Below are 12,647 nucleotides of genomic sequence, written 5' to 3' on the forward strand. Positions count from 1 at the left end.
TGACTTAAATTAGCCGGTGTTAGAAAAAAAAAAATCCCTTAGTCCTCTGTGTCTCCTTTGTACCGCTAACCTGAAAAAGTCTCTCTTATATGTTAAGTAGCATGGCATGTCTAACCAAATTAACCAGGAAATGACTGGCAAATGGCAAGAGATATTTTAACCATTATAAAAGTAGGAAAAAGCTTCAATACTCTCTCTCTTTACAGACTAAATACATCACAGTAAATGAGCATACCCATGGTTTTCGTAGTAGAATCAAAGCGTGCACTTTTGTTTTTGAATCTCTGGCCTGATCTAATTGCCAAAGCTGTGGCATGATTTATCCAGTGCTGTGACAAACTCAACCAGTGGCATTATGTATTAGTTTCAAAGAAATGCCAGCATTTTCCTGGTTCCAAAATTGTTTTCTTTTTTTTTTTTTTTTCCATTTATCTCGGTGCTATTCAAGGCACAAATAAATGGATATGTGATGAAACTCAGGACAGACCAGCCGTGTTGCTATTGGCCTTTGAAGGGTGTTGGAGGGAGACAGACATCCTGTACCCAGTCCCACCCTCTTCCTAAAGCAGCCTTCAGAGTGCTGAGGCCCACGACAACTACCACCACCTCCATTAAAGCTTCCTGCTGCCACTGCCTCACTCACCAAACCTCTCCAGGGCGTCAGCCATCGCCTGGTTTTTCACCATGTCAATGAGCCCTCGCCCCAGGCAAAAATGTGGGAAGATGAGAAAGACAGACTTCAGGATGTCATTGATGTTATTCAGCTTCTAGAGATGAGAAGGAGAGAGAAACATGTACCGCTCGTCAACTAGGCTAACATCCTATCAAGGTCGGAAGTATCACGCATGTGAAGCAAAGCGCCAGATTCAGATACCAATAAAAAGCAGATGGTCCTGAGTACGGGGAAGTAAACAAACTTCTAACCATGGCTACTCTTTTTTTTTTTTTAATCAGACACAAATCCACGACAAAACATGAGCTAAGTGTTCTAAAAAGCACCTCACTCATATCTATGTCAATATTTGAGTTTCAGGATTTTGTTGGAATTTCAAATACATCAGAGCGTATTATGACCCCATATGACAAGGTTGACAAAATACCAAGACGCTGGAGTGGGAGAGATGACTCAGTGGTTGCAGAGGACCAGGGTTTGGTACCCAGCACCCACAGGATGCCTCACAGCTGGCTATAGCTCCAGTTCCAGAGGATCCAACTCCTTTTTCTGGCCTCTACTATACATACATGGTGCACAGACATACATGTGGGCCACACACCCATACACATAAAGTAAAAATAGAAAAATAAATGGAGCAGTTGATTAAGTTGTTACTTGCTGGATGTGTTTGGGCCAGTGCATGAAAGATGCAAATGTTAAATGTCTCACACAGAGAAAAAGAAGCTCATGAAAGGGAAATGATGACATAACCAAATATGTGTTGCGCTCGAGGAAGAACTGAGGGTTCTGACAGTCCAGGGAGAAGAAAGCATATACCTCACAGGGCAAGGGAGGAAAGCTTCCCATTAGAGGTAAATTTTAAAGGATATGGCAGGCACTCCGAGGCCCTGTGAAAGAAGGGCCTTTCAAGGCAGGCCTACAGGAGTGTGGTAGATTAAGGGAAAACACAGCTGAAATTACCGAGCACTGAGAGAGAATATGGTAGTCTGTGGCCAACAAGGGTTGTACACCTACCAAAGGCACCTTAAAGGCTTTGCTGAACAAAAGCAATAGTCTTATTTATGAGATCTGAAACTGGAAGGGTTCGGATGAATAACATAATGATTAAACAGCAAAGCATCTACTATGGACCCAAGAGAGGCATCATGAACAACTGTGGAGATGCCATCAAGTAAGCAGGGATGACAAGAAAAATAATAGGTCCTAATGGGAAAGACTGTTAACAGTGTGATTGGTATATGGTATCTACAAATAATTTAAATGGAGTCATCCACTAGGCAGTGAGAACTGGAGAACTGAGTTCCAGGGAACATTCAAGGTGTAGATCGAAGAGATAAAAACAAGATGCTGCAATGGTGGGGAAAGCCTAAAGATCGGACAGCAACCCCCAGAAGTGGTGTCTACGTAGCAAAATAAAGCCAGGAGAGAATACAGTCTTTGCCAAAGCAGCACTGAAAGAGAAAGAAGTATGGAAAAAAAAATCAAAGTAAGCAGAAATACTTAACCAGAGAAATCCAAGGTATTGCAGGACAGATACAGAGTTATATGAACTAGGGTTGGCAGAATCTGCCAAAGCACAGAGTAGTCAGTCAGTGGTGTCAATGTTATAGACAAGTTGGGTAAGATTGGGGCTAGCCTCTGGCACCCACGTGCAAGCCAGCTGGACGTGTTCTGCTCGTGCCACTCACATTGCTGGTAAAGAGCTCCAGTACGAAGGTGGCCACACTGCCATTGATGCCAATGAAGAGGTTTACACTGGTGAGGACCACATAGGCGGTGCTGGGGATCTTGAACACAAAGGAGGCTGGGTACATGAGAGGTGTGATTGACCACCTGGCGAGGCACAAAAATAAGCATCCGTTGGAATTTTCTGACCTCCCTCAAGCACTGGGTACCATATGCCTTGCCCACTGGGAGAGAGCTCTCCCCTCCCCCCCCCCACCCCACCCCCGGAGCTGCCTTACCCATACAACAAAAGCAGAAGGGCTAGGACAGGCAGGTTGGTGGAGGACACATAGGACTTCTGCTGGAAGCAGATGAAGATGATAATGACCAGCGTAGCAGGGACCACATAATTGCACTAAAAGAGAAAATAAGAAAATAAAGTGGACCCCCTGGGTCAGATATACAACACACCCCAAGTCCTCCCCATCATCAGACAAGAAAGGACAGATCAACATGTTGGAGAATAACTTTGAATTAATGAAGCCACGTAAACTATTAATCAAAATCCGGGACAATACAGTTTGACAAGCATTTCACCCTCGGCTGAGTTTATAAACGGCATGCCCTTTCTGTCTTTCCCACAGCTGAGCCAAGGTGTCACGCTCAGTAAACTTCCTGAAGGATGGATCCTCAGGCAGAGTCGTTTCAATTTCACAGGAGGTAAATGAGCTTCCATTATTCTACCCAGAGATGATTGTGTCTGTTCCATCATTAATGCTATATTATGGTCTGCCCGCGTTCAATCTCACATGTAATCTATTTGTGAGATAAGCACTCATAACATGAATGTCAAAATTGTTTCATCACACCAAGAATAATTTTACAGTCTGTCCTGACAGTGCTTCAAGCATTAAAATGAAGAAATAAAGACTTGACCCGGGGACAATTATGAAAATTCATAGCTGGCACAGAGAGAGAGAGAGAAGCACACGCATTGATGTGATAGCGGGTTGGCAGACGGTAGCATGGCAGCCTCAGACTGCCTCAGTCCCGTCCTATTTAATATGTTTATCGGCTATTCAAATAAAGACATGCTCGCAGCAGATTCCAGCCTCTTAGGCAGGGAGGGACATGAGAGTACTAGTGATGTCCCTGAGGTCAAGGACTTGCTCTTTCATCCATGACCTCTGCCTGGCACAGCCAGACACCATCAGACACGTCGTGAGCACTCTGTATTGTAAATGAATGAACTGCCAGATTAGGATAAAAGAAAGCAAATGAATGCTGGCAGGGTGCAGTTTGATAGCAGTTAGAAAAAAAAAGTTTAGGTTCAAAAAAGTTGATTCTGTGCATTAGCATAAAATAAACAAGACCCTAATTAACAATAATTCATATGAATTCCAATCATTACCAAGTTGAAATGAGTCAATGATACTTCTAAATGCTATACCTTCGGCTGCAGTAAAAAGTATGAGAGAAAGATTAGCTTTCTCTAGACCATGGTCTGAACACAAGGTTAATTCTGGGCTTTGCCTTTCAAAAGGAATATTGATAAATGGGGCAATCAGATGAGGAGAGCGGCAGGTCCTAGAGGCTGGGCGTAATTAGCATATGCAATTTCACTATCTCCATCATCATCACTCATGGCTGTACAGTGTCTTAGAGATCCCGTGTACTCTCATACCTCGCCTCGTCTGCGAGAAAAGTTGGTTTAATGAGCGTTGCCTTTAAAAGTCTGAGGAAATGTTTACTGGGCAAAGAATTAGATCTGCCTTTTTTTTTTTTTTTTTTGGTAGCTTAGAATTAATGAAGGCCACAAGGGAATATAGTTTAAGCTGACTTGCCAATAATTGGAAGTTCAGGGTTCTAGAAAGTCCTTCATATTGATTCAGACAAAAACAGCACAGTATATAGTTGGTGACAGACAGGCAAGATGCTGACACAATTTATGGACTTCTCAGTGACAAGTGGCTTCCCTAGTAAGGGGAAAAACACCCTGACTCTAAGTTAAAACCCATCAGTTAAGTTAGAAGCCCTGCCTTAGGTTTTTAATAAAGGTCTTTCTATTCTATTCTCCTTTTTAAAGGGTGTGCTGGTTAGATTTCTATCAATTTGATACAAGCGAGAGTTATCTGAGAGGAGGGAACTTAATTTGAGAAAATGCTCCATAAGATATGCCCATCAGGCATTTTCTTATTTAGTGATTGATGGGGGGAGGGCCCAGCCCATTGTGGGCAGTGCCATCCCTGGGCTGGTGGTCCTGGGCTCTATAAGAAAGCAGGCTGAGCAAGCCATAAGAAGCAAGCCAGTGAGCACCGTTTCTCTATAGCCTCTGCAATAGCTGCTGCCTCCAAGTTCCAGCCCTGCTTGAGTTCCCGTCCTAGCTTCCTTTGATAGTGAACGGTAATGTAGAATGTGAGGTGACGACAATCACCGTAGTCACAGCAGTCAGATGGCCCCATGATGTACAGTTGGCTTTAGAGCCACCATGATGTTTGGTGTCGTGGATGCTTTCTTCAGCTGCCTCTCCCTTTTCCTGTCCCATACAGTTTTAGACTAAATGGGATACTTCCTGGGGTTAGTGAAGGGCCGCTTTTCCTTCAGCCCCGTGAGCCCCTAGTCCCCATCGAGATCCGTACAGAGATGGAAGGTCCCGTGTCCTCACCATGTCCCAGACGAAGTTGGACAGCCAGTAGATGACGGGCTTCACGCCGCTGATGAACTGCAGGTGTTTGGCTTTGCTCACCCGCTCCTGGATCAGGAACACAACAAAGCTGGCTGGTACAAAGGACATCGCAAAGATGACACAGATAGACACCAGGACGTCGACAGATGTGGTCATCCTAGAAGGGAAGAGGCAATAAAGATCAGCGGAGCCTTCGATGGGGCTGGGGACACGGTGAACAACTAGCCAGACGCAAGCACAACCGAAGTGCAGGGGGGACCAGGAACACACGGTCACCAGACATTTTATCTCAGGGCTCCACCTAGTTATCTTCAAGTGACATTTTAAAGGAACAACAACGCAAATGTAAAACTGGTTTCTGTATTGTTAGAATGGGTCCACTCCCATAATGAAACCACGGAACTAAGATATGGGTGTGGTCTAACTGGCGTTCCCTTCTCTCCAGCTTCTGATCTCAGAGCAGTGAGTGTAAACCGCCATGCACATTGTAGACCAGGCTGGCCTCGATCCTTCAGAGTACTAGGATTAAAGGTGTGTGCCACCGTACCCAGCTGAGGGAGAAATCTTATCAAGAAGGGAGACACACAAGTTCATCATGTGACTATATATAAGTAGAAAACAAAAAAATACATCTATCAGGCTAACACATACAAAAAGTCATACACACACACACATACACACACACATATGTCAGTCCAACACAGTCTAATACAGAGTCTTGCAAAGATCCTGATGCCCAAGATTAATAGTCCACAGTAGTTATACTGTGTATACAGATTACCTCATTTAATACCTAGGAATCCTAGACACCAGATTTAAATCCAGATTATTTCATTCCAAAGACTCTATTGGCCTTAAAATTTATGCACATGTACAGGAGCATATGCATGCATATGTGTGCAACACTCACACATACACATATTTCAGGAAAGAAACGATTAAATGCATGTTTCACTGAATTTAAAAACCTAATTTCCAAGCAAATGAAATATTAATGGTGAGTTAATTGCTCTAGGATTTCACTAACAATTTTAATTCACTTGATATGAGTTCATCAAATGTGATGATTTTTACAGATCTGGTTTTCCTTTTTCAAGTCAAGAAAGATTGACAGCCGATCTGTAAACTGACCATTTTCTGCCTAGAGTCTGGATCAACCCAGGCTTATACAATGTAATTATCCCTAGATGCTACAATCAGTTTTGCAGTCCTTTTCCCACTCCCATCCACTGGTGCCCAGTCACCCTAACACTGCCAGTCCCATCCACTGGTGCACACTCACCCTAACACCACCATGCACATCCATTGGTGCACAGTTGCCCTAACACTGCCACGCCCACCCATTTAGACACACTTACAGAGCCACCTCTGAGAGCTGCTGCTTGGTGAGGTTCAGGGGATGATTGAATGCAGTAATCCCATACTGGCTCGGATTCTCTCCCTTCTGGAGGTTGGCCCGGAGAATGGCGTTGTTGATGACATTCAGGAAAGAACTGATGGCATGCCAGCCCTTGTTATTGAACCACACCTGAAGTAAAACAGAGCAACTTCAAGGCAGTGCTGCCAAACCATGCTTCCAGAAGTATGTACAAGTACGTACGTACACACACACACACACACACACACACACACACACACACACACACACACACACACACACCATGCATGGAAACCTCAGAAAGGAATTCCAGTTAGTGACACACCAAACAAAAGCATTAGAGACGCAGGACCCACTGACCCACTGGCCACGGGACCAGCACGGTGTGAAGACTTCACACTTTGAACCAGTTACCCACATAAAGTCAGAGGTAGCCATGGTTACTGCCTTCCTGCTACAGAGGAGACTGACACTTACACAAGCTAAGTAGCTTCAGGCAAAGATCACAGAGGTTCACATGTTAAGTCTCTAAAGCCCTGTGCTGTATTGTCTCACTGGTAAAATGAGGTTTGCTCTCTCCTACCACAAACGTCCTTAGCTACTCGACCATGAGTCCTCAGGAGCACAGGGTTGTTGTCTATCAAGAAAACAGCAGAGCACAGGCAAGACTGTACCTTGACATTGTTTTTGGTATCCAGTCCTGTCATGAACCTTCCCAAGCTGTTGAGAAACCGTTCTGCAGAGCTGTCCTGTAAACAACAGAATCCTGCCTCAGTGGTGCTTGCTCACCCAGATGAGGGGTGATAATAAGCAATGAGACAGCCCTATGTAGACCAAGACCACCACCACTTCATCCATTGAAATTACATCTTAAGCCATGACATGCGGTTCCTGAGCACCAAGTAGCCAGAATCCACAGCACAAATGTTGCCACGATGCCACAAGTCATGAAAAAAATCACACCCCCACCAAAAAAAAGCCCATAACTTAAATCCCCAAGATGCTGGGGGCTAGAGACGGATCAGCAGTGAAGATCACTGTCTGTTCTTCCAGAGGATCCATGTTCAAATGCCAGCCCCCACTTGGAGGGCTCACAACCACCTGTAACTCCAGTCCCAGGAGAGCCGGGACTCTGCTGGTGTCTGTGGGGCCAGGCACACACATGGTACAATGCATGGTACATGCCTACATGCATGCAGGCAAACCACCCATACACATGAGTGAAAATAAAAAATTAAATTCCCAAGATCATTCAGAGTCTCCTGGCATCATCCCAGAACTAAAATCTGCGGTCCATGCAGATACAGCCTATGGCTTAAAGGAGAGCTACAGGGTTAAAGGTAGCCACTTTAGGCCCAACACTACAGTCTAAGACCCCAGAGGCCATGTCACCTGACCATCTCAACTTGGGAAACCTGAGATAGAGAGAGATGAATGTGGGCTTTGCTAGTCTCGAAGACCAGCCCACGAGCCTAAGAAGTACATTAACTCGTTTTTCCTGTCTAGTCAATGACTGATTTAGGAAAGTGTTTGTTTGAAATTCAATTCATTTCCCCACTGGCTAACTTCATCAGCTTAGCTGTTGTAAGAGTTTTTAATCTCTGAGCTCAGTTTTGACCTATACTATCCTAAGTAAGTGTGTGAGTGTGTGTGTGTGTGTGTGTGTGCGCGCGCGCGCGCACGTGCAGTATGAGTAGCCTGGCCTGTCTGCAATGGCTTTGTATACAAAGGCGTTCAGAACGCTGGGTTCCTGCCACGACTACAATGTCCCTGCAGCTCCAGCCCCATTTCTCTGCCACGTGTCAGGATGGATGCTGTACCTTGGTCAGCTTCAGGAGTTTCTTGACTTGCTTGATAGCATCATTCACTTCGTGACTTGGAGGAAGTGCTTGAGAATTGCTGACACCCAGGGAAAACCCGCCATACCTGAAAGAAGGGCATGCCATTAAAACCCAGGCCGTGTCCCTCAGCCATCACCGCGCAGCAGACCTCGCAGTGCACGAGGTTCTTTGAGAGCCATTTCTTATACTCAAATTAGGACCAATGTTTGGCTAAGGACGGCTCCATGTTGCCTCCTCTGGTGAAATCTAGCTATGCTGATTCTCAAGACTGCCACTCAACCAGAAGCCTGGAGCTAATGAGATGTAGCAAGGGACCCATGTCACAGACAGGAAGTCAGGGCTGGTGGTGATGGGCACAGTCCTCAAGGCCGGGTGGGGATTACAGACAGGTCTCATCTTCCCTGGCATTGGAACCACCATGTGGGCCTCTGACTGGATTCTGATCCCTGAAGGAAGGGCGTGGAAGAAAATCGGAACTCAAGAATAGAGCTTTTGAGGGCTCCTGGGTAGCCACAGGCTACTCATTTTCCATGCTGTTCAAGCTGGCTTTGAGATTTCTTCCTTTCCCTCCCTCACCTGGTCCTTCAAACCCCAGAGGGGGAACAGGTGGAAATAAAGGGTTTTGATGCATTTCATTTCCTCCACAACCTCATGTCATATGAAAGGCCTGAGAGTTCTTCCTTGAGTTCCTAGGCACCCTTGGGAATCTTTCTGGGGAAAATACAGCTAGGGATAGGTTTTCCCCTCATGACATTTTACTTTCTTAAGTCTCTAGAGGCCTATGAGAGATTTCTGAATCTCCTCAAGAAAACTTATATAAAATATTTCAGAGGCCTCTAGAGTGAGGCACCATGAGAGTGTGTCATGCAGAACCTGGGCTGTGCCCTCGGGTGTTCCACAGGTCTGCAGCAGCTCAGTGCCCCTCATGGTGAGGTGACACCCAAGAGTATGCACATGGCAAACAGTCCCCAAACATCATTCCCCTGAGACTCAAAGTGACTTAGGGAAAATGGGAAGACAGGGTCAACTTACCGAAACTCATTCACCCAGATCTTATTCTTTAAGCTGCAGAAAGAAAAAAAACAAATAAAAAAATCAGGTCTAGGTAGCACAGATCATATTGATGATGCAAAGGTGTAATCATCTACCTGACGAGAAAGCACAGAGACAGAAGCAATCCTATGATCAGGCCTATGACCAGCACTGTTGGGCTGCACCCGTGTAAGGAAGGCTACTTCCCAGCATGCCCTGTCTGCTGTCTTAGAGACCTCACTCGAGTGAGATTCACAGAGTAAATTAAGCCAATTTAAAATCCACCTTACAGGCAGGCATAATGGCATATGCCTTTAACCCTAACACTCAGGAGGCCAAGGCAGGTGGATCTCTGAGCATGAGACCAGCTTTATATATATATATATGACTACATTTAGACCTGGTCTAAAACAGACAGACAGACAGATGATAGAGATAGATGACAGATTATAGATAGATAGATAGATAGATAGATAGATAGATAGATAGATAGATAGTAAGTAGATAGATGCATTACAGACCCTGATATTACTGAACTTAAACACTTTGATTGTGAATCCCATGTGGACAGGTCACAGCTCTGGGAAACGTATGGCCCACTCCCATTCTAGCATACCCTTGTCATTTAAAGTCACTTCAAACAGGAACATGACCCCTGACTGTACTGATGGGAAGGGAACATTTTCTGAGCACTGACTAAGCATTGGTCACTATATGGCCATGGCCCAGGAATCTCCAAGTCTCTTTAAAAGCTCCATAGGCAAGAAAGGCTCCTGTGTCTACCTTGACCTTGCTTCAGAACACCTTTTTATGGAGCCACCCACGAGAGAGGACCTAAAGCTCATTTCACTTCGCCCTCACAACAAATTAAGAATGCAATAATATTATATATATATATATATATATATATATATATATATATATATATATATATATAACATTTCACACAAGCTAAGACTTTACCAGAGTAATGAGCTGGTCAAGTAGCCACTGAGGGTCGGAACATAAATCTGAGTCTACATTTATCATTATTTTCATTTTAGAGCTGGCAGCCTCATCCTCTAAGCTGAAAATTTAAGGTTCACATGCCCTAGTGAACCTTATCTTGCCTATTTGATAAAATATGCTGTATTTCCCATGGAACCATGATTGTCCACTTCCCTATCTCTCAAGTCTACCTAATTTCGCAAGCCAGGTTTCAACTGCAGGTACCTTTTCGCTATGATCTGCACATAGGTCTTCACCAGATAATCTGAAATGTTTCTTCCGGTCAGATTCTGAAGGATGTCTGCTGTGTTCTGTTTTCTCTGTAGTCACATAGAAACCAAGTCCAAGTGTCTTTACAGGTAAGAATCAGGGCAGATAACAGCCAAAAGCGATAGGGACCCCAGGGCTCAGGCAAGACCCTCAACCACCCCCGACCAAGACCTGGTCCATTCCGCCATCGGCATTTTATCCTCTCTTATGCAAAGCCACAGTCATCCCTGGGAAGGTGTTCCGGATAGCTACATGACATTATCCACATCACCAGAATATTTAGGGAACAGCATTATAAACTGCTCAGTGAACACTTTTGTCCTTTGAAGTTACATTGGTGACTGGATCAGCTGATTTTAAGGTGGCAAGCAAGACTTCTTAAGTTTGTACACCCACTAAAAACCTTTGTCCCTACCCTCCAACCTAGATTCTGACAAAATAGCAGACAGATATCACTATCGTGCTGAAATTTCCAGGAAAAACAAAACCAAAAATTCTGATCTCCTTCCAAATCATTCTTCCAAGTGCAGAGAATGCCCAAGTTGATAGGACACGCCTAAGCTTTGTGGTCCACTTATGCTGAAGGGAAAACCCAGGCCCAAGGAGTTCGCACAGCCACCAGCTCAGCTGAGTGTGGCAGAGTCAGGGTAGGAAGCTGGGCAACTGAGAAGTGTGTGAAAGCCATGGCACGATGACGTTTACATCCCTGTCTCAAAACCCTCTCACTCTTCTTAAGTAAGGTCAAGGAGGAAATAACACTTTGACAGCATCACACTTCCCTCATTCCTGCTGCCACACAGATGCTACCAGCCCCCTCCCACCACACTCCACTGCCCCCCCCCCCACCAAGCCAACTTCTTAGTCACACCAAGAGGGACTCACCTGAGGAGGTGGAAGCCCCCCTGCCCCTGGGGGACACACAGGCAGCATCTTCTTGATTTTGTCACTGCTGCACTGGCAGGCAGGTGAAGGGTTCTTCATCGACCAGTTCCCAGTTTGGAAGAGGTCCGTGATGGTCTGGGGAACTGGGGCAGTGGTCCAGTCCTCCTCCCCCACCAAGCAAGGGGTGTCTCTGTAAAAGGAGATACCAGGAGTTGCAGGCTCCCCTGAACAGGGTCTTCTTTCTCTGGTGTTTGTAGAGGACGGGTCTGCTCTTTAGTAAAGACCCATGGGCCTAGCCCTACTGTTTGAGAACGAGCATGGCTTCACTGTGTTTGCTCTCATAGCAGCCTTGGGAGCTAGGGAGTCACAGAACGTGCAGCAAAATAGAACACAAACAGGCTCCAGATGCTCAGCTAACCACCACCTGTATGTACACACACACACACACACACACACACACACACACACACACACACACATACACACACACAAACACACAAGGAGTCCACTGTGTGCCGCGCAGTGCTCTCTATCTTTGAGAGTCTGGAGTAAGCAGTACAAACTCCCTGCCTTCGTGGATTCTGCATGCCCAGAAAGTGTCGAACAACAAGTCAACAAATCTAATTTTATGCAGCCCCAAATTAAGCAGAGATAACAGGAGAATATATGGATATAGACCATTGAATCTAAAATCAACACGTTAGCCAAAACATAGACAATAAACTAGTTGAAAATTTGGAATGATGGGCTGGAGGGGTAGCTCAGCAGATAAAGGTACCCACAGCCAAACCTAGGCTCAATCTCTAGGTCTCATGTGGTAGAAACAACTCCTACAAATTATACTCCAACATCACATGAACCATGACATGCATGTGCCCTGTCTGTCTGTCTGTCTGTCTGTCTGTCTGTCTGTCTGTCTGTCTCTCTCTCTCTCTCTCTCTCTCTCTCTCTCACACACACACACACACACACACACTCACTCTCTCACTCTCACACAAGTAAATGTAACGTAGAATTAGGAAGAATGAACACTGCAGGAAGGAGCAGTGGGGAGTCGGATGCAAAGGCCCTGTGAATAAATGATGTATATATTTGATGAACAAGAAGATAGTGTGATGAGCTATAAGACAGACTGGTAAACAAAGAGGAGGGAGGTAGTGAGGGAGGGAGGGAGGGAGGGAGGGAGGGAGGGAGGGAGGGAGGGTGGGAAGGGCCATATAACAGTCATGG

At 45.3% G+C, this 12,647-nt stretch overlaps 1 protein-coding gene across 4 annotated transcripts in view; it reads right to left on the reverse strand.

Moving 5' to 3' along the window:
- ABCA1 (ATP binding cassette subfamily A member 1) overlaps positions 1-12,647 on the reverse strand; it is a 125,550-nt gene that overhangs the window by 11,836 nt on the left and 101,067 nt on the right. For all 4 annotated transcript variants that reach the window (XM_084771228.1, XM_084771229.1, XM_084771231.1 and 1 more), the window contains 10 exons: positions 11,418-11,607; positions 10,491-10,585; positions 9,279-9,311; positions 8,226-8,331; positions 7,080-7,154; positions 6,386-6,555; positions 5,007-5,184; positions 2,641-2,756; positions 2,365-2,509; positions 644-767 (listed from right to left, as the gene is read on the reverse strand). In XM_084771228.1, coding sequence (XP_084627354.1) covers positions 644-767; positions 2,365-2,509; positions 2,641-2,756; positions 5,007-5,184; positions 6,386-6,555; positions 7,080-7,154; positions 8,226-8,331; positions 9,279-9,311; positions 10,491-10,585; positions 11,418-11,607 — 1,232 coding nt within the window. The remainder of the gene's footprint in view (positions 1-643; positions 768-2,364; positions 2,510-2,640; positions 2,757-5,006; positions 5,185-6,385; positions 6,556-7,079; positions 7,155-8,225; positions 8,332-9,278; positions 9,312-10,490; positions 10,586-11,417; positions 11,608-12,647) is intronic.

The sequence above is a fragment of the Acomys minous genome (genome assembly GCF_964271855.1).
Source record: "Acomys minous genome assembly, chromosome: 1".
Taxonomy (NCBI): Eukaryota; Metazoa; Chordata; class Mammalia; order Rodentia; family Muridae; genus Acomys; species Acomys minous.